General features: G+C 44.3%; 1 protein-coding gene across 1 annotated transcript in view; it reads left to right on the top strand.

Moving 5' to 3' along the window:
* The first annotated feature begins 3,223 nt into the window (after window positions 1–3,223).
* fat4 (FAT atypical cadherin 4) overlaps window positions 3,224–22,522 on the top strand; it is a 323,488-nt gene continuing 304,189 nt past the window's right edge. The window contains exons 1-2 of the mRNA XM_078211165.1: window positions 3,224–5,590; window positions 13,492–16,380. Of these exons, the coding sequence (XP_078067291.1) occupies window positions 3,362–5,590; window positions 13,492–16,380 (5,118 nt within the window). The 5' untranslated portion in view covers window positions 3,224–3,361. The remainder of the gene's footprint in view (window positions 5,591–13,491; window positions 16,381–22,522) is intronic.

Here is a 22,522-nt window from a genome sequence, read left to right as displayed (position 1 = left end):
AGCACCAGTCCAAACATGGACAAAAGAGCTCAATTCAAGAGGTAAGGCAAGAATGGCAGCTCTTGATATCAAGGTAGCATTTGAACAATTGTGGCATCGAGGAACCTGAGCAAAATTGGAGTCAATGGGAACCGGGGGAAAACTCTCCGCTGGTTGGAATCATACAGCGCAGAAAAGGCCCTTTGGCCCATCGAGTCTGCACCAAAACATTAGAAACAGCTGAACTCCCACCTAATCCCATCTGACAGCACTTGGCCCATAGTCCTGAATGTTATGATGTGCCAAGTGCTCATCCAGATACACCGCCTCCACCACCCTCCCAGGCAGCGCATTCCGTAAAAGAAATTTTCCTCACACCCCCCTAAACCTCTTGCCCCTCATCATGAACCTACGTCCTATGTCCCCTCATGACTGACCCTTCAACTAAGAGAATAACTGCTCCTTATCTTCGTTGTCCGTGTTTCTCATAATCTTGTACACCTTGATTAGGTCACCCCTCAGCAATATTAATACTGTGGCTACAAGATCAAATAAAAGGCTGGTAATTCTGCTGCGGGTAATTCAGCTCCTGACCCCCCAAAGCCTGTTCACCATCCACAAGGCACAAGTCAGGAGTGTGAAAGAATACTCTCCCCTTGCCTGGATCAGTGCAGCTCCATCAACACCCAAGAGGTTCAACACCTTGCAGGACAAAGCAGCCTACTTGATTGGCACCCCATCCACTACCCTAACATTCACTCCTTGCACCATGACACAGTGACAGCAGTGTGTGCCATCTACAAGATGCACTGCAGCAATTCAGCAAGTCTTCTTCAACAGTGTTTTCCAAACCTGCAAACTTGATCACCTAGAATGATAAGGGCAGCTTCTGCATGGGGGCATCACCACCTGTAAGCCCCCCTCCAAGCTACATGCCATTCTGACTTGGAACTATATTGCCATTACTGTGGCTGGGTCAAAATCCTGGAACTCCCACCCAAACCGCAGAGTGTACTTACACCATATGGACTGCAGCGGTTCAAGAAGGCAGCTCACCACCACCTTCTCAAGGGATTTGGGATCGGCAATAAAAATGCTAGCCAGTAACTCCCAGATCCCGTAATATATATATATATCTATAATATATTTAAAAACTCTTGTTTCTCTATCCACAGTGGTTGCCGGATCTGCTGAGTTTCTGTTTTTATTCCAGGTCATTAATATTATGTACAAGATACAGGTGTGAGAAAATTCACGTATCCGTCATGTGGGAAGGATGTTGGTGTGCATTAAACAATGGATCTGGAAAGTCTTTGCTTCTCCAAGCACCTTCTGCGGCTGTAAACGGAGGCGACGCAACCAACTGAAAAAAAAACATCTGGATTTTTCATAAAGACCTTGTCCTGTGAAAATGAGAAAAATTGAGTGCAAAAGTCTTGACGGCACGATATAAAGGAACTTCGCATTGCTTTCTACTCGTGAAACATTTTATGCACGTCTCCCGGGACCATTCGGGCCTTGAGCTGACATGGTGCCGGATCTCCAGCCATGCTCCAACTTCTCGATTTTGCTACAGTCTGCCCTCGCAGCCCAAACAGGTCATACCTGTCCAAAACATTATCCATAAGAATTTTAAGATCCGGATTGCCCCAGACATCGGTTTGCTCAACTATTTTCCCCGCGACACAGCTAGACTGTGTGCTTTGCAGCAGATTACAACTTGGACAATTGGGAAAATACATTTCATTCCAGCTGCTTACGGTCCGGGTACGCAGCAAAAAATGCCCCAAAACATGGGAGCGAAATATTCAGAGGGACGAAGTGCTGGATGCCTCTAAAGCGCTGTCCGCTGAACAAAACACTGGAGGACGCTGTTGTATTGCATAGAGCGAATTCTCAGCTTCGCTGAGAAATGTCCCAACCAGCAGAAAGGCATGGCATTCCGCTTGATTATTTTTGTAATATGGTACTGTAAGTGTCCGAAAGTTGCTGCTGCTGCTTTATAAAAATCTAAATCCTTTGCAATGGTTTATAACTTTTTTTCAGTAGTCAAAATCTGGCCTTGATTAATCACCGTTCTAAAGTAGTGAAACTGACTCTCCTGTTAAACTAAGGGCGGGGGAAGGGAGGCTCGATACTTTCGTCTTTAATATACCCAAAGGAACGTATTCTGTAAAATTAACAGTTGAAGGGGGATTCTTTGTTTTTTTTCGGGCAAAGCCGGACTTGCGGACTTAAATGGGCAGGCAGTTGACAGCTCCAAACGAAACTGATTGTATGGGTCAACGCCGACAGCTGAGAGTTTGACACCTTTCGTCGCTTGAACAACTATGTGAAGCATGTATATGCCCTGCTCACATTCAGCCATCTAGCTGTCAAAGGCAGCAGGATAGCAGAAGTCGCTCGTAATAGTTATGTACATGTTACTCCGGTACATAATTGTAAACTCACTTTAAAAGTACTGTCCCTCCCCTTATGAAACTCTGCAAGCCCTGGACTTCAACACATTATGCGCAGCTCATTGCCACACCAGCCAGAGCCGCAAATCCCTGGAGTTATTCTTGGTAACCAGCTAACGGTTCCAAGCACACTTTAAGCTACACCCCCCCTTCCTCCTCCTCGGTTCTTACCCCTCACCTCGCAAGTCAGCTCAACCTAGCTTCCCTTGGGGAGGGTCCAGATGCCACTCATTGTGATTGACAGGGGCATTGACCACAGGGGGCTAGCCCTATGTGGGAGGGGGTGCGGCGGTCCGCCAGCAGCGGCCAATGAGAGGCACGGTGGCCCTGATTTTGGTGGGGGGGAGCAGGCGGGCGGAGTCTTGCCGTGCTCCGGAGTTTGGTTGCGTTGGGGGCGAGTGGGAGAAAGCAAGATCCCGAGGAATGACCAAAGCGAGTCATGTCTTTGCTGGTGCCAGAGCGAAAGCAGCAGTGCGCTGAAACTGTATTCCAGCACCCTCTCCCACTGCAAGCTGCGAGTTAAAACATACAGGGGGAAAGAAAAGGGAAGAAACCATTAAAACAAAAGTTGGATTGGGTCAAAAAGTTTGCAGAAACTTTAGGAAAACGTCAAAAGCAGCTTTGGAGAAACGTCAAGAAATCGCTTAAAGCATCTTTGGAGAAACTTTAGAAAATCACTAAAAGCAGCTTTGGAGAACCGTTAGGAAAACGCTAAAAGCATCTTTGGAGAAACTTTATGAAGATAAGCTGTGGAGGAAAAATACTATATATATATATAAAAGAATCGTGGCGTTGGTGCTCGAACAAGCTAAGCTAAAGGGTACCTTTGCTGGAATTTCCCTTCCCCGGCTCCACTCAGATTTGATGCATTTGGGAAAAAGTCTGTTAAGTTGGGAAGGTGGGCTCGCAACGCTCCTCTCACCATGGTACCGTTAGGTAGAGGCTGCCACTTGCTCGCCGTCTCGCTGCTCTTTCTGAGCTTCTGCTGGGACGCCGCGTCCGACCAGCTCCGCCAAGTGTTCCGGATCCGGGAGGAGCAGCCGCCGGGCACGGTGGTGGGCACCATCCCCACCCGGCCCGGCTTCACCTACCGCTTCAGCGAGCAGCACCCGCTCTTCGCCCTCAACGGCAGCACGGGGCTCATCTCCACCAGCTCGGTGATCGACCGCGAAGCGCTGCCCGGCGGCGACCTCATCAACATCGTGGTGCTGTCCAGCCAGCCCACCTACCCCACCGAGGTGCGCCTGGTGGTGCTGGACATCAACGACAACGCGCCCGTCTTCCCGGAGGCCAGCATCGTGGTGACTTTCCGGGAGGACGATGGAAGCAGCGGCGGCGGCGGGCGGCAGGTGCTGCTGGACACGGCGACGGACGCGGACAGCGGCTCCAACGGGGTGGACCACCGCTCCTACCGCATCGTGCGGGGCAACGAGGAGGGCAGGTTCCGCCTGGACATCACGCTCAACCCGAGCGGCGAGGGCGCCTTCCTGCACCTGGTGAGCACCGGCGGCCTGGACCGGGAGAGGCGGCCCAGCTACCGGCTGCTGCTGGAGGTGGAGGACCGGGGCCAGCCCAAGCGCTCCGGCTACCTGCAGGTCAACGTCACGGTGCTGGACACCAACGACAACCCGCCCCGCTTCTCGGAGCCGCACTACCGGAGCAGCGTGGCCGAGGACCTGCCGGTGGGCTCCAGCGTGCTGCGGGTCAGCGCCAGCGACCCGGACCAGGGCGAGAACGGCGCCGTGCGGTACTCGCTGGACGAGGGCACGCCGTTCGCGCTGGAGGCCCGCAGCGGCCTGCTCACCGTGCGGGAGGCGCTCGACTACGAGAGCCGGCGCCAGTACTCGCTGGTCATCCGCGCCCGCGACGGCGGCAGCCCCCCGCTCAGCGGGCGGGCCGAGGCCACGGTGCGGCTGCTGGACGTCAACGACAACGACCCGGTGGTGCGGTTCCGCTACCTGCCGGCCGGCGCCCGGGCCGCGGCGGTGGACGAGAGCGCGGCGGTGGGCACGGTGGTGGCCCTGCTGACGGTCAGCGACGCCGACTCGGCGGCGGCCAACGGCAACCTGAGCGTGTCGCTGCTGGGCGGCAACGAGCGCGGCCACTTCGCCGTGCGCCGCTCGCCGGTGCCGGGCCTCAGCCTGGTGCAGGTGGCGGCGCCGCTGGACCGCGAGCGGGTGCCCTCCTACAACCTGAGCGTGCGCGTGAGGGACTCGGGCCTGCCCCGCGGCCGCTCGGCCCTGGCCAGCCTGCTGGTCCTGGTCAACGACGTCAACGACCACCCGCCGCGCTTCGAGCGGCCCTCGTACCGGGTGTCGGTGGCCGAGGACCTGGCGGTGGGCAGCTTCGTGGCCGGCCTCTCGGCCACCGACCCCGACGCCGGCCTCAACGCCCGCCTCCGCTACTCGCTGGTGTCCGGCGACCGCCGCGGCTGGTTCCGCCTGAGCGAGGAGAGCGGCCTGCTGACCAGCGCCGCCCGCCTGGACCGCGAGAGCGAGGCCCAGCTCACCCTCAACATCAGCGCCCGCGACCAGGGCCTGCAGCCCCGCACCTCCTACACCACCCTCAGCATCACCGTCCGCGACGTCAACGACCAGGCCCCGGCCTTCCCGCGGCCCTCCTACCGCCTGGCCGTGCCCGAGCACTCCCCGGCCGGCACCCAGCTCGCCGTGCTCACCGCCCTCGACAGGGACCTGGGCCCCAACGGCACCGTCCGCTACCTCCTCGACCCCTCGGGCCCCGCGCACCACCCCCGCCTCTTCCGCCTCGACCCCGTCTCCGGCCGCCTCAGCCTGGCCGCCGAGCTGGACCGCGAGCAGCAGCCCGAGTACACGCTGCTGGTGCAGGCCCGCGACAAGGGCAGCCCGCCCCTCTCCTCCGTGGTCCCGGTCACCGTCACCCTGCTCGACATCAACGACAACCCGCCCGCCTTCTACCCGGTGCAGTACTTCGCCCACATCAAGGAGAACGAGCCGCCCGGCGCCCACATCACCACCGTCTCCGCCACCGACCCCGACCTGGGCGCCAACGGCACCCTCAGCTACTCCATCACCGCCGGCGACACGCACAGCTTCCAGATCCACAGGGACACCGGCCTCATCGCCACCAGGCTCTCACTGGACCGAGAGGAGAAGACAACTTACCAGCTCCAGGTACCTCAGGAGTTAAAATTGCACTTCCTTTTTTGGTACCACAACAGAAACTGCTGCAGGAAGTCAGCAGGTCTGACAGCATCTGTGGAGAGAGAATAAGAGCCACGGCTTCATCCTCCAAACGTCAGCTCTGTTCCCTCTCCACAGATCTTTAGAGTTTATTTATTGGTGCCACAAGTAGCAGGACAATGAGGTGCATTGGCTATATGCTAAATGCTCCCTCAGCGTACCCATGCTAAATGCTCCCTGGGTGTACCCGAACAGGCGCCGGAGTGTGGCGACTCGGGGATTTTCATAAGTAACTTCATTGCAGTAAGCCGACTTGTGACACTAATAATAAACAAAAATAATAATTACCGTGGAGTGGCACAGTGGTTAGCGCTGCTGCCTCACAGCGCCAGGGACCTGTGTGGAGTGTGCACGTTCTCCCTGTCTTTGCGTGGGTTTCCCCCGGGTGCTCCGGTTTCCTCCCACACTCCAAAGATGTGAGGGTTAGGTGGATTGGCCATGGTAAAATCATAGAAACCCTACAGTGCAGAAAGAGGCCATTCGGCCCATCGAGTCTGCACCGACCACAATCCCACCCAGGCCCTACCCCCATATCCCTACATATTTTACCCACTAATCCCTCTAATCTACACATCCCAGGACACTAAGGGCAATTTTAGCATGGCCAATCAACCTAACCCGCACATCTTTGGACTGTGGGAGGAAACCGGAGCACCCGGAGGAAACCCACGCAGACACGAGGAGAATGTGCAAACTCCACACAGACAGTGACCCAAGCCGGGAATCGAACCCAGGTCCCTGGAGCTGTGAAGCAGCAGTGCTAACCACTGTGCTACCGTGCCACCCGTAAATTACCCCTTAGTGTCAGGGAGATTAGCAGGGTAAATCCGTGGGGTGACGGGGATAGGGCCTGGGTGCGATTATTGTCAGTGCAGGCTCAATAAGCTGAATAGCCTGCCTTCTTCCTTACTGTAGAGATTCTATGATCCGCAGAACTTTGCCTTTATTTATTTTTGGCACTTTAATTCTAATCAAAAAAGCCAATTCAAATTAAGTCCAGTCAAGGTCTTCACATGAGGGACAAATCAGATCCAAGCTGACAAGACAAGACATTGCATTCCATCTTGGGCTCAATCAAACAAGACCCAAGCTGACAGAATGAGGCATTGCACCTCCTTCTTGGGCTTGATCTGACGCTGCATCTTAGCCACGAGGCTGAAATAGCTTTGAAAAATTGCATCAGGTAAAGCTTGGATTTAAAATCATTTGCTACCCTGATCCTTTACCCTACCCTAGCATGGACAAACCACCATTGCAGGCGTCTGCACACCCCAAGTTCAATGGCTTAGCCTTGTTCCCTGCCTGATTATGGTTTTACTCCTGCCATTTCCAATTTAGGTACAGGATTATAGTAACTTAACAGTGGCTAGTCTGATTGTACTCATGTATGACACCAGGGTCAGTGTGGGTTGACATCTCCCCAAACTGGCAAAAGTCCACTTTCAAGGGCGTACAGCTGTTGTCCCTCCCTCTCTCCTCCCCGCCCCCAACCACTTTTGGAAAAGCTCCAAACATATTTTCAAGGTATGTTTATCTGAACATGTGCAGAACACTTTTTCATGGAGTTTGGCCAGAACTAGGCATTACATTTTTCACTGAATGTTACATCTTGTGCCAGAAACTGCTTCAGTCAGAGATAAAACTGATCTAGTCGGGGATGAAGGACAGTCAGGAAGAAGGGATTTTGGAATTCGGAGATGATTACAGTGTTATTAATCTTACTTTTGGAGGACTTAGTTTGCTCACTGTCTTGCTTGTACCAGATATTGATTTTGGGCCCTTTCCTAAGCTGCTCATACGCAGCTTCCACAAAGAGCTGTCATGACTAGTTCTCGTGATTTTCACTCACACCCTGCAGTGAAGCAGCTTCTCTGGCTGGGATAATATGAAGAACCCCAGCAGCCTGTGAGAAATAGTATTAGTATAGCAATGTTCTCAATCAACAGAGCATGATTCAGATTATTATTGGAAAGAAAATAACTTTGAAAGAAAGTCAAGATCACCAAAAAACATTTATTTTGGGGGGATGCACACCATACTTTGCCAGCAGTTACTTCCTCAGTGATAACTCTGGGTCATGTACCATTGGAGAGGGTCAGCTGATAGCATACATACAGACTGCCACCAATGTTGAAATTGGCCTGTTGCCAGGGATTATATTGCCTGCTTATTACTGAGCTGATTTTTCCATCCCTTTCTCCAGCGAGGTGCTCGACTTGGCATCCTTCTTTTAGGATGAACAAAATTGGGTGCTCAGAGATGAATGAAAAGATGAACTCCCAACCCGTCACTCTCCCATACCACACTGCTGGTGCTCTTTGTCTTTTCGTTGACTGTCTTTAACAAGTTTGAGAGTGGGGTTTGGAAAAGGCTTTCAAGCAAAGATATTTGCAGAGATCACAGTGTGATTGCTGCTATCCCTCTTTGCATCAGCTCTTGTCCATCCAGTCTGTGTAACTGGGCATTACATTTTTCAAGGGTAAAGGATCAGGGTGGCTAATGATTTTAAATCCAAGCTTTACCTGATGCAATTTTTCAAAGCTATTTCAGCCTTATGGCTAAGATGCAGCGTCAGATCAAGCCCAGGGAGGAGGTGCAATGCCTCATTCTGTCAGCTTGGATCTTGTTTGATTGAGCCTCAAAACTGCATTGTTCCTTACTCATACAGTTTTAATATATCAATGTAGAATTTTGCCTGATTACATTTTCTGCATCAAACACTTTAAGAAGTTGAGGTAATAAATTAAAAACTTTTTGACCACCCTTGCTGGTTATGACCTTGTTTAATATTGTGCATTCTTACCCTGCTTTTCTGTTCCTTTTTTCTGGAAAGCTGTATTCTGTATTAGGATACAATTCTATAGTCTGTGGTAATGCTCTGGCATCTCATCCAAATTTACCAATTTTTCCAGTTCATTGTTGAGGGATATGAAATTAGCCGGTTCGTCACAGGCTAAGGATGAAGTTGTTTGCATAACTCAGTAACAAAATAGACACAAACACAGAAAAAGATGTTAAGTTTTTTTGAACATATAATTAACTTAAGTAGGACTGTGATTTATTTTCACACCACGTTGAATCTGGATCTAATTATGATACACCAGTCCTGATATTCCTTTAGTTTTGGAAAGCAAGATTCTGCATAGTAGAGTTGTGGCAAAGCATTTCTTTCAAACACATTCTTCCACAAATTTAACATTTAGGATTTCATCTCGTCTTTTTGCAGCATTATGTTCATAAAACTTTGTTTCCAGAAGGGGGTTTCCATGTTCTTCCAAGCTGCTGAATTCAAAGGCAGTGCTACGTGGAAGCATGGAATGAAATCAGGCACTTTTTCACCAGGGCACTGAAAGAATGTTGCCAAGCCTCAGTTACAAAACTCCCAACATCAAGCTTCAAATTACATTGAAGGAGACCTGGAGTGATTTTTTTTCCCTTTGGGATGCAGGAAATTACATGGAACCAAGAGTTCTAAATAGGAAATTTAAGGAAATAAAAGAGAGAAATTTTATACATTAAAAATGTCTATAATCAACATTATATATTTACCTTAGATAATGCATATTTTTGGAGTAAATGCATGTAAAATCTCAGATATAAGAACAAAACAAATAATTAACTCAATCACAAAAGATGACAATATTTTGTTAAAGTAAAAATATCAAGAAATATAACTTTATACTCATTTTCTATTCTCTTGAGTATAGTTGTTTGATTTGGGCACTGGTTGATAGGTTAACTGACCAGATTTTTCATGTTCCTTAGAATATATGAATACATCCCACTTATCACTTAATATTGGATTACTAGTTGAAGATAAATCAATATTGCTAGATTATATTCAATTTCCCTATTGCTTAGATTGCTGATGACATAATTGTGAGTACAGGCTATCTAATATTTTAAAATACTTTTGTTGTTAAAAGCAAGTAAGAGGTGGACATTGTTGAAAACTTTCAACTGAGCCTTGAAATCATACTCTATGATAACATCTTTTCAGTGCTTAGCATGTCGGTATGAAAATCCTTTGCTGCTTTAATGGAGAAACTGAAAACATCTTTGTTAAAATAGCAAAGAAATATACAAATGTATTAATTATTTAATATTCATATCACAAAGTGCAATTTCAAACCATTGGTTTGCATAGGCCTCCTTAATATTTGTAAGATTTTCCCCCATTTAGAAATGGAGGGTGATACTCTGCTTTTCACTGATTTTGGTGAAAAAAATCAGTGTGCATTCAAGGTTGGACATTGCCTTGGTTTTAGGAAGTGTGCCAAAAGAGTGAATAATTTACCTTGAGAACCTTTTTCTTTGTTTTAAAAACAATTGAAATTAGTCTTTAATTATATTTGTCTAACTTGTCCGGAAAGTTTGTAGTTATCAGTTTCTGGAACCATGCATGTGTTTGGAGATGGATATAGCCTTGAGCTCCCCCAGTTCCATTGTAATATTAGACAGGTTTGGACTGACATTTCCTATTCTGTGTTCCAACATGAGCGAAGTGAACATGTAAGGTACAGCCACTATGATGTTATGCATGCTTCTATGCTTCAAATTGCACATACAGAACTGTTCCCAATCTCAAACAATTGTAAAATTTTTAGTAATTAAGAATTGCTTTATATGGAGACCACAGAGCATTTCTTTTTTTGTTGGCAAGACCAACATTTATTGTCCATCCCTCATTGCCCTTGAAGAGGTGACGATGATCTGCTTTCTTGAACTGCTGCAGTTCATGCATTGCATATGCATCCACAATGCTGTTAGGGAGGGAGTTCTAGGATTTTGACCAAGCAACAGTGGAGGTACAACAAAATAGTTCCAAGCCAGGGTGACGTGTCGTGGAGAGAGACTAGCATATGGTAGTGTTCCATGCATCTGATGTACTCGTTCTGCTAGGTGGTAGAAGTTGCAGGTGTGTAAAGTGTTGTTGAGGGAGCCTTGGTGAGTATATATTCTTCTCCCTTGTACCCCTCTTTTATGAATATCTTTATTGTCTTTAAGTTCAAAAAGTAATTTTGACTTTATTACTAGCATTAAATAATTATTTTTATCTTTATGCTTTCCAATTTTTACACACCTTCCCTAAACTGAAAATGGCAGATATCATAATAGTGAGAATAAAATATGTGCACATGACAGAGTAAGCTTGAGGGACCAAATGGCCTACTCCTGTTCATATTTCTTATAGTCATATATAGGATCGTTAAGTTGGTCACAGCACAAAAGGAGGCCATTTGGCCCATCATGTCTGTAGTGGTCCTCCAAAGGAATTCTATCCAGTGCCATTCCCCTGCCTTTTCCACTTAGCCCTAAATGTTTCCTTTTTAAATAATAATCAGATCTTTTTAAAACCTCCGTTGACCTTGCCAGCATTGTACTCTCAGGAAGTGCATTCCAGATCCTAACCACTCGCTGCATGAAAATGTTCTCCCTTCTGACACCATTGCTTCTTTTGCCAATTATCTTAAAGCTGTGCCTTCTTATTTCTGATCCTTCTATGAATAGGAACAGTTTCTTCCTATCTATTCTGTCCAGACCCCTCATGATTTTGAATACCTCTATCTATCCGTGTATAAACAAGTTTTGGGCTACAGTTTTAGGAAGGATGACATGTAAATAAATAGTTTTTCACTGCCTAATCAGTCCCCTCAGCCTTTTTGAAATTGCATTTTCTCAGCTGCACTGCATTTTGCCACAAGTAGATGGGCAACAAGTTTGTTCCTCAATTTTCCCTACTTCACCCTACCTGCTGCTGATACCATATCCAATCTTTTGTTACCTCCACGATTAACTGTTTTAATGCTGTCCTATCTGGCTTCCAATCTTTCACCTTCTATTAACTTGAGATCATCCAAAACTCAAATACCCCTAACCTGCACAATTTATATACACTCACCACCTCTGTACTTGCTGACAAATGTTGGCTCCCATTCTTCAATGCCTTCGTTTTATAACTCAGTGGCATTTTATAACTCTTTGAAACCTTCTCCAGCTGTAAAAATCCTCAAGGATCTTTGCATTCCTCCAACTCTGGCCTCTTGAATATCTCCTTTCACTGTGGTGGCCAGGCCTTCAGATGCCTAGGCCCTATACTTTGGAATTTGCTCCCTAAACCCCTCAGACGCCACCACTTTCTGTACATTTAAGATGTTTCTTAAAATGTACGTCTTTAACGAAACTTTTAGTCACCTGTCTAAATACCTCTTTCTTTGACCTTGTGTCAATCTTTGCCTTATTAAGCTCATGTGAAGTCTTGTGAGATTTATTTTGCTATGTGAAGCCACTATATAAAGTTGTTGTTGGCATTGCAGGAAAGTGCCAAAGAAAGGCCAGGGGTATTTTTCATTTGGGAAAAGAGCCACTTTCATCTCTTTCACATCGCACTGTCTTGTCTTATCATGACTAGTTTCATAGTAGCACTGATGGAGTGATGGAGGCCTGAATCTGATTCTTCAAGCAGCAGATTAACAATATATCAGTTCAGACAGAGAAAGAAATGCGTGCAAGTAAGGGTGATGAATAGAATATGTAAGGTAATCTGTTGAAAGATTAACTGCTGAGTTTATTATTTTTGTACAACTGAATAATGTCCCCATTTACTTATACTGCATGGAGCCAAGAATAAGGGAGGACACAAATTAAATCTCTTATAAAGAGGGAATGTGACCATCAATTTGAAAATGAGCCAAAGGAGATTCAACAGTATAATGGGTTACACCCTGGTTTCTCACCTTTGACACCTGGCTTCCCATCAGGTCCAAATTGACAGCACATTTGACACTTCTCACCGAGCCAAAACAGAAATTGGGGAGAATTCAGACACCTTCTCATCTCTGGCAGTATGCATACCGCTGCCACGATCAAATTTCAATTGACAGGAATCATTTAAAAAATGTTTTATGCCATCTTACACACAATTGATGTCCTTTGCCTGCTAACTGTAAAGATTATGTGAAATGAGTTAATCTAGTTCCAAATAGATATGGGACTCAGCCAAAAACATTCCCTAATTCAGAATTGATCAACAATGTTGATAACAATCCAAACATGTGTGGGTTAGATTGATTGGCTATGCTAAATTGACCTTAGCGTCAGGGGGATTAGCAGGGTAAATATGTGGGATTATGGGAATAGGGCCTGAGTGGGACTGTGGTCGGAGCAGACTCGATGGGCCGAATGGCCTCCTTCTGTACTGTAGGGATTCTATAAATGTCACTTGATTAGTGTGGAAGTTTGAAACATTGTCACACTTGGTAAGAGATGCTTTTCTGAGGTTGTGGCTGACACACTGCTGGGGCAGAATAAAATAAACTTTTCTCTGCATCTGGCTGTGCTATCTCTGACCAGGAAGTCTAACGTTGGGTGAAATGGAATCAGTTCCTTGCACATTAGCATGCAGTGCCTTCCAGTGGGAATGGGGGTGGGAGAGGGTAGGGTCATGGGTTGGAGTAGAAATACACCAGCAGGCTTTCAGAATGTGTCGGACTGTCCTTCTTACCTCATTTCAATACTATACATGTTGGTCCAGATTTCTACATTTTGGACCTCTGGGAAATCCTGATGCAATGTAGTGGAATGAGAAACCTGATGCCATGTCAGATAATCCAGAAAATGGATTATTTCATGAACTCCAGTTAATAGCTTCATTTAATAGATTGAATCAAATATGAGTTGATTATCTCAGTTTTTTTATTACTAGTTACAAACCATCAATTATAAAATTGTTTCACATGTATTAATCTTTGTCATTTAGTCATGAATCACAATATATGTTTGTCATTTTAATTATGCTCTTCTAATTTTTTTTGTATGATTTTTGGTTGCAGGTTGTTGCCACTGATGGTGGAAATCTCCGCTCCCAGAATCCAGCTATTGTAACCATCACAGTTATCGACACACAGGACAACCCTCCATCATTCAGCCAGAGCAGCTATAGTTTTGTAATTTTTGAAAACATTGCCATTGGTTCTCTTGTTGGCACCGTATCTGCATCTTCGCTTGATCTTAATACGAACATTACCTACCTTATCACTTCAGGAGACCAGAAGGGCATGTTTACCATTGGTGGATCGACGGGTCAAATTAATACTGCCAGCACCATAGACAGGGAAGAACTGGCGTTTTATCAGTTAAAAGTTGTGGCAAGTGGTGGCACTGTGACTGGGGAGACCTTAGTGAATATCACTGTCAAGGATCTGAATGATAATTCTCCACGTTTCCCCCATGCAGTTGAAAATATCAATGCAGTTGAAAACTGGAGTTCGGGACACACAATTTTCCAGGCTGAAGTAAAGGATCCTGATGAAGGTATTAATGGCATGGTTTCATATTCCTTGCGGCAGAATCCTAAAGGCCTCTTCCACATTGAAGAGAAAACTGGAATCATAACTTTAAATGGACCTCTTGACATAAACACAGGCTCATATCAGGTGGAGGCAGTAGCATCTGACATGGGTGTTCCCCAGCGTGCATCTAGCTTAATTTTGACTGTCTACGTGCACGATGTGAATGACAACTCTCCGGTATTTGACCAGCTTTCATATGAAGTCACAATTTCTGAAGCAGAACCTGTGAACTCTAGGTTCTTTAAAGTCCAGGCTTCGGACAAAGATTCAGGAGTGAATGGGGAGATCACATATGATATTGCACAAGGAAACAGAGAGAATAAGTTTGGTATTTTTCCTGACGGGCAGTTATATATTAAGGCGGAATTGGATCGTGAATTCCAAAGTCATTATGTCCTGATGATTATTGCTGCAGACAGAGCAGTGGAGCCTCTGAGTGCAACTGTGAATGTGACAATAATACTAGAAGATGTAAATGACAATAGACCTTTATTCAACAACACAAATTATGTATTCCATTTTGAAGAGGAACAGAAAACTGGTTCATCAGTTGGTTATGTCAATGCTGTGGACAATGATTTTGGATTTAACGGTGAAGTGAAGTATACTCTTGAAATGCCCCAACTCGATTTTGACCTGAATGCAGTGACAGGGGAAATTGTCAGTATACACCAATTTGACCGAGAGGCTTTAATGTGGCAACGTGGGGCTGCAGTTTTCAGCTTTAAAGTAATTGCGTCAGACCAAGGATTGCCAAAACCTCTCCAGGACCATGCCACTGTACAGATATATATCAGCGATACGAATGATAATGTACCCAGATTCACAAAAGACCTGTATCAGGCCACAATATCTGAATCAGCAGGAAATTTAACACAAGTAATTCGCGTTAGTGCTTCGGATGTTGACGAGGGAAATAATGCGTTGGTAAATTATTCTATCATCAAAGGGAATGAAGAAGAGCAGTTTACAATTCAAAGTACCACAGGACAGGTGACATTGGTAGGAAAGCTGGACTATGAAGCTACAGCATCCTATTCTTTTACGCTTCTAGCAGTGGACTTGGGGAATGTACCTTTGAGCTCCACATGTACTTTAATCATCAGTGTGCTAGATGAAAATGACAATACGCCTTCATTTCCTAGGTCTGTAATGTACATTGATGCATTGGAAAATATGAGAGTTGGAGAGCTTGTAGAATCTGCAGCTGCCACTGATTCAGATTCAGGGGACAATGCTGAGATCCATTATAGCATTACAGGAAGTAACAACCATGGAACTTTTAGCATTAGTCATAATACAGGTAGCATCTTCCTTGCAAAGAAAATGGACTTTGAAACCCAATCTGTTTACCATTTGAACATAACAGCAAAAGATAATGGAAGACCTCCAAGATCCTCAACAATGTCGGTAGTGATTCAAGTGAGAGATTTTAATGATAATCCACCTAGTTTCTCTCCTGGAGATATTTTTAAATCGATAGTGGAAAATATTCCAGTTGGTACATCTGTACTGACAATAACTGCCCAGGACCCTGATGCTGATATTAATGGAGCGTTACAATATTGCATAGCCCAACAAATACCAAGAGGAAACCATTTTACAATCGATGCGTCCGATGGGACACTGCGAACCAATGCTGAGATTGACCGTGAATTTTCTAATCTATTTGAACTCACCATTAAAGCCATTGATCAAGCAGTTCCACTAGATTTCAGGCGTTTTGCTTTAAAGAATGTAACCATCTTAGTGACAGATCAAAATGACAATGCTCCTGTATTTGTATCACAAAATGCTTTAGTTGCTGATAGTGCTCTTGTGATGGGTTCCATTCTCACAACTATCAGGGCTATAGATCTAGACGAAGGACCAAATGGAAAAGTTGAGTATGAACTAATCAATGGAGATAGTGACACCTTCATGATGGATCGATATAATGGAGATATTAGAGTAGTAGCGCCTTTAGTTCCTTCCAGACTCACATATCATCTTGTTGTGTCAGCTGTAGACTTTGGACCAGAGAGAAGGACAACCAGCACTGAGCTGACTGTTATTCTTCAGGGTCTAGATGGACCTGTCTTTACTCAGCCGAAATACATCACAATTTTACGTGAAGGAGAGCCTGTGGGCACCAGTGTGATCTCTTTGGAAGCAGCAAATCCAAAAGATTCTTCAGCATTATTGGAGTATTACATTGTTTCAGTCCGTTGTGGGGGACGATCTGTTGGACGGCTTTTCACAATAGGACACCACAGTGGTGTCATCCAAACGGCTGCTGTACTGGATCGAGAGCGAGGTCCAAATCTATACCTTGTGGATGTTTATGCAGTTGAGAAATCTTCTACGTTTCCCAGAACACAAAAAGCAGAGGTAAGTGGATGTTGCTTAAATTATAATCTATAGGCATAATGGGTTATTCTGTACTGACATTTCTATTATTCTGTTTGGCTGCCTTAGTGACAAAATAGATTTTCTACATATTGAAATAATTGGACTAATAGACACCATTTTAAGCCTCATGGTCGAGGAGGCACTTTGGTTCTTTAACAGCATATCTTTTCATATTGTAAGTCTGCCTTTTAACAATTGGAGGAACACGTTGACCAGCACTATGTGAGAATGTTTTACATCTAAGGCTTAATGTAATAAAATATTATAATTACATTTCATTTTTGATACCCTTACTCTTAGAATTAAGGTTTTGTAAAACTGTTTACTGTATTCCACTTTCTCAGTGTCCTGAAATGTTCGACTACAAAACTATCATTTTATTTGTTTGCATACTTGCAACTAAACTGCTTTGGATAATTTAACCATCCGTAAGACAGAAGATCTTGTTTGCCAGTGAACATTTCCATCCATTTCCATCAGGTTGCTATCTTTTTTGGATTGTCCTTTCTTTATCAATGCAAAAAGGTTTAGCAGAGGAGCATCCTAACTGTTATTCTGCATGTGAGTGTCCTGCTTCTACAAATTGGAAACAGTGATATAAATAACTGGTAACTGGGGATACCAAGGTTTGACATGGTGAAGAATATGAATCTAATTTTATCCCATGAGTCAATTAATCCTTGTAACCTACAAATGGCAAATCCACAAGTGAATCATCCATGTTGCATAAATTCAGTTCTCGCTGTCCACTGTTGTATGTTGTATTTTCACCCTAGAGTGAAAAAATAAACAGAACCTTTCAAACACATTAATGGGTTGCTTTTTAGGTCTATTTAATGAAGGCAATGAAATAGCTTAATGACATCGAAAAGTTTGTGGTGGCATGTGAGGACAATGTGGCATCAGAGCAAATAGCGTGAAGTTGTGAAGGAATTTACATTTAGGAAATGTGTACACAATATAGTACAAGTAATGCAATGTAGGGAAGCAGATGTCTGATGATGGAGAACAAACAATGGCGCAGGAGGAGTGCTGCCAGATTTTTGACAGGAAGAGGTCTGAAGTTCATGAATCTAGTTTGTATTGTTAGGCATAGTGTGCCTGAGAGGTGTGAATGGCATTATAACCCATAAAAGCAAATCAGTCATCTGAATCCTGATTCTGCTCTATAAGGTGAATAGACACTTAATTAGTTTCCATTATGGCTGCTAGTTTTTCCCCATGTGATTCCATGTCAGAACGCCAGTGTTGTTCCTGAAGTTATTGCAATGTAATAGAATAATTAAGGTAAGGGAATTTTACTATTGTAATATTCTTGAATATTTATAAATGTACATAATGATTTCAGTCAGATATTGAGGAAGCATTTTCAAAAGCTTTACTTTCTATTGTGCAATATAAAGCTCTTAAAAGTGAGTGCTTCTTCCATAGACTGCCTCATGCCACGTCTGTCACATATTGTTATCTCAAAGCCATAAGGGGAGTTCTTGCTTCTTTCTGAGATATGATTTCAGTCACAACCCAACATCATCTTATCAGTAGCTATTAGGTTTGGAATAAAAAATTATAATTGAGTTGTGCATGCAGGATCTCTCTCTTATTAAGATGGTGGATGGCTACAATATTGTGAAAGTGTGCTTTGAAGTGATGGTGGAAGGGGCATTTTATACGACCCATTAAGTACAGTGAGACGCATCGTGTGACAGCTCCACTGCACTCAACAGGTATAAACACTGAATTTCAATTCATGTTGGAGGAACACCAAAGAAAGTAACTTAACACGTTTTGTTGACGCTTATTAACTTATCAGAACTCAATGAATTGATCAGAAACATGAGAACTATACCTCCTGTTATAGTTTGTTGACCCAGACTTTTCATTATCCCTGGACTTTCTTTTTATTCTTTCATGGGTGTGGGTGCCGTTGGCTAGGCCAACATTTATTGTCCATCCCTAGTTGTCCTTCATACGGTGATGGTAAGCCACCTTCTTTAATTGGATAGAGTGTCAGTCAAACAGATTGCTTTGTCCTGGATCCTATTTGATTTGGCACGGAGGCACAGTGGTTAGCACTGCTGCCTCACAGAGCCAGGGACCCCGGTTCGATTCCCGGTTTGGGCACTGTCTGTGCGGAGTCTGCACATTCTCCCTGTGTCTGCGTCGGTTTCCTCTCACAATCCAAAAGATGTGCTGGTTTGGTGCATTGGCCATGCTAAATTCTCCTTCAGTGTGCCCAAACAGGTGCCGGAGCACGGTGACAAGGGAATTTTCACAGTAATTTCATTGCAGTGTTAATGTAAGCCTACTTCTGACACTAATAAATAAACTTAAACTTTAAAATTTTCTCTTTGCTTCCCACGTTGCTGTTCCCATTCCCCCCACCACTTTGTTCATAACAGCTGAATAAATGAGAAAAGTATGAGTATTTAACAAAGGCCAAAATTTTCCAACCCTTCCTATTGGAGGGCTTTTTCAGTCCCGCTGATGGCAATCCCCCGTAGCCCTGATGATGGCGGGTTCAGGACATGCTAAACCTTGCAGACGTCGGCGGGGCCAGAAGATCCCATTCCTGGCCAATGGGAGGCCGCCTCTGGAAAATACGCAATGGAAGAGCTAAAAAATCCCAACAAAGCATTGGTGTTGTAGTTTTAACTTGGCTTCACTGGACCTATAGACAATAATGGGGCAATTAGGTGGAGCTAGCAGGCAGAAATACTTGGAAATTTCACAGGCAAGAAGCTTACACCTGTATCAGCATGCTAATACAATTTAAACCATTTAATAGAAAGTCTGAATTAATGATATTCGAATGAGAGATTTTTACATGATTGAAGTATTCTCATATTCTTTGGGGGCCTGGAGGAAAATACTTGGTGATGACTTTAATGTTACAATTGAAATTATTCAGTCAGCCCGGGTGAATCATGGCAAATGAACACCTGTTTAGGAGCTTGTCACTGGAAACTAGTTTGTGGGAAAAATCTCCTTGCAAGATCCTATATCAACAACAACCCCAACAGGAATTAAGGAATCACCATGGGAAGTAATGGGGAGGAAAAAATAAAACCCGATCAATTATTATGTAAATAATCAAGAAAAAGAAATGAAAGAGAACGACCTAAAATGTTGCTTGCATCTCATGCAAATATTACAAATGCATCTTGAGAGGTCAAGCAATGATTTTGGGTAGGAAGAACAAACAAAATTACTTAAAATTTTGTGTAAATAGTGACTGTTATTGTAACTTAACTCATTTGGCTAGTGTTATAATCTTGTTGGGGAGTTCTAGCATTTTGTTTAAAGTACAGAAAGTTTGAAATCCTAGTTACCCACTAAGAGAATAAAGTCTCAAGATTCTGCAGTTTTAAACAAAAGTAAAATAATATACAATATCTTTATGTTCTTGAAATTTAGAATGGCCATGGGGTAAATGTGAGTTAACATACTGTCAAACACACTGCATATTGTCTTGGTAGCACCTACCATTTAAATTCTACAGATTTCCGAGCAACCCACCCAGACATCAGTGACCACTTGAGAATCACAAAATCTTGATAAAACTTTGTCTCCCTCACGATGAATTTCAACTGCTCATTTTCAAAGATCTAGCCTCTGAATTCCCTCAAGCTACTCCAACATGGACTGCTTCAATTACTTTTCATTTCCTGATGCAGCAATGTCTTCTGGGCCTGTGCTCCACGTGATTCACAAAGCTACACTCTGACCGCTAATTACTGGTGCAACTCCAACTCTTCCACACACTTAGCTTCACTAAGCTGGCACTGCCCCCGGGGTTTCTCTGAACTCGAGCTTCCTGGCTGCACCAATCTATAAATGGCTCCCAGAGATTCACTGAGCCATAACTGCCTGGCATAGTACCAGTGACCTTCCATCAGCTTGTCATGGCATCACTGAGCCCTAACTGCCTGGAGCCTGATAACAGTCCTTAGGGATTCTCTATGAACTGCAAACCACACAAGGTCCGAACTGCAAACCACACAAGGTCCAAACTGCAAGTCATCCCCTCTCCTAGCAAACATAGAGAAACCAGAGAGGCTTCTTAGACTCCGTATAGCCTTTCAGGGTTCACTGAATGCTTTTAAACTATTTTAATTCTTAACTCCCAAGACAAAACATGGCTCTGGATTGCAGGCAGTTTAGATAACATGTCTCCAGCTTGCTAGCTAAGTAAACCTATCTGTTTTTTTAGGATTTTACCTTTCTAGCTGTTAACCCCTTAAGTTAACATGGACCCAACCTTTTAGGTGTCATAGACTGCTGCTTTATTGCATGTATCCCATTTCTATAGTTAAATTTTAACCTCCCAGAACTAAACATTACCTCTAAAGTATTAACATAAATCATGAACTAGATCTTTGCAATACTAGAAACTCACTGGTTTTAACCTAAATGACATTGTGTTTGATTTTACTTTCCATGAATTCAATAGATGGAGTGTAGAACAGGCAACCAATCCAATCCTGTCAGCTTGCCACTGAGTGAGTTAAGTTAAAATTACTCCAATATTACAGCTATATTTATAGCTTTCAGTTTCAGTGAGGTGTGCAGTATTTTTATAGTGTGTCAATCAGGCAATTCATTACTTCAGCAAATTTGCTGCGTGACTGAAATGGGTGAAATACTTACATGTTTACACTGTAGTGGAACTGCAGTAACATCAAAAACAGCAGCTCCCAAATTACCTGCAAGCATTGCCACGGGACACTGAAAATACATAATAAAGATTCTTGCCATTAATTTCTGCAGAGCTTCTTCCAATCATCTGCTTTAACTTTGGCAAAGGATTCCAGGGAACCCCAGAGAAATAACAGAAATGGCACCTGGTGGGCTACATTTCAATATTCGCAAACCCCTATCTTCCAGAAATCCTTGGTATTTCAAATCCCTTGAGTGTACTATAGAAGAAAATTGATAGTGAAAAGCTCTGAAACTGCAAAGTAAAGTGGACTCTTTACTTTGGGTTGTAGGGAGTACTTTACCTAAGAATTATTTTTGGTTGTAATGACCTTTTAATAAACATATTTACAGGTACAGTACCTCAACTCCACTGTCCAAAAACCAGAGTTAACTGAAAGCTGGACACTTCTATAATCTTCCATAAATCAACTTTAATTGAGTAAATTTAGAAACAAAACTTACCTGGACAATTTGGTTAGGCCCTGCATTGGTGTGGTTTGGCGCCTGACTAATTATCTGCTTGGCGCTCTATGTATGTCCCAAGTGACCCTTGACCCCACCTAACCTAGCTCGAAGTGTCTGACCTGAAATCCGGCAATATTGGAAATTTGGCGCAACTCAATATCAAGGTTGCTGGATTGGGGTACTGTACCTGTACCAGTATTTGTGGCACTAATCTTAAATGTGGTTGTGACTAATATTCAGATGTGTGCAAAAGGGAATCCGTCCACCTACAAATGTACAAATATCAGGGAAAAGATGCATAGGAAGAGTACAAAAATACAGGGTTCATTTTGATAGAGAGCAACTGACACGTAGCAGCAACACAAAGCTGCCATTGGCTGCTTTTTTTTTAAAGACATTCACTCCCATGAAAATGGGAACTGACAGCACAGAGGAATAAAATGAAGGCAAAATAAAACAGAAAAGGCTGGAAAAACACAATAGGAATGGCAGCCTCTGAGGAGAGAGCAACAGAAGTTTAGATTTTGCCACGACAGAGAGCCACTCTGTCATGGTGGAGATGGCCAGAATCCAAAGACTCGTCCTGAACATGGCACCCACCATTTTTATGGGGGCAGGAATGGATCTGGGTCAGGATTTGAACATGCAGGTTTCACAGAGGCAGCTGTCCATTGAAATCAGAAGCTGCCTCCACTTGTGTGATTTTATGTGACTGGTGTCTGAAACATGATCTGCTCAAACTAGACCTCGTAGGAATAGGTTTGAACCTTTGGATATAGTCTCAGGACCTCTTGGGTGCAGTCAGGTACCTATTGGGTGAGGTCAGTCAGGTGCCCTTTGGGAGAGATAAAGTGCCTTTTGGGAAAGATAAAGTGCCTTTTGGGAAAGGGACTGCTAACAATAGGTATGAATGTGTGTTAAAAAGTGCATAAACTCAGTGGAACTGTCAAAAGTGTCA

The sequence above is a fragment of the Mustelus asterias genome, chromosome 1 (assembly GCF_964213995.1).
Source record: "Mustelus asterias chromosome 1, sMusAst1.hap1.1, whole genome shotgun sequence".
NCBI lineage: Eukaryota > Metazoa > Chordata > Chondrichthyes > Carcharhiniformes > Triakidae > Mustelus > Mustelus asterias.
The sequence above is the reverse complement of the archived record's forward strand: the minus strand, read 5'-3'. Positions and strand labels throughout refer to the sequence as shown.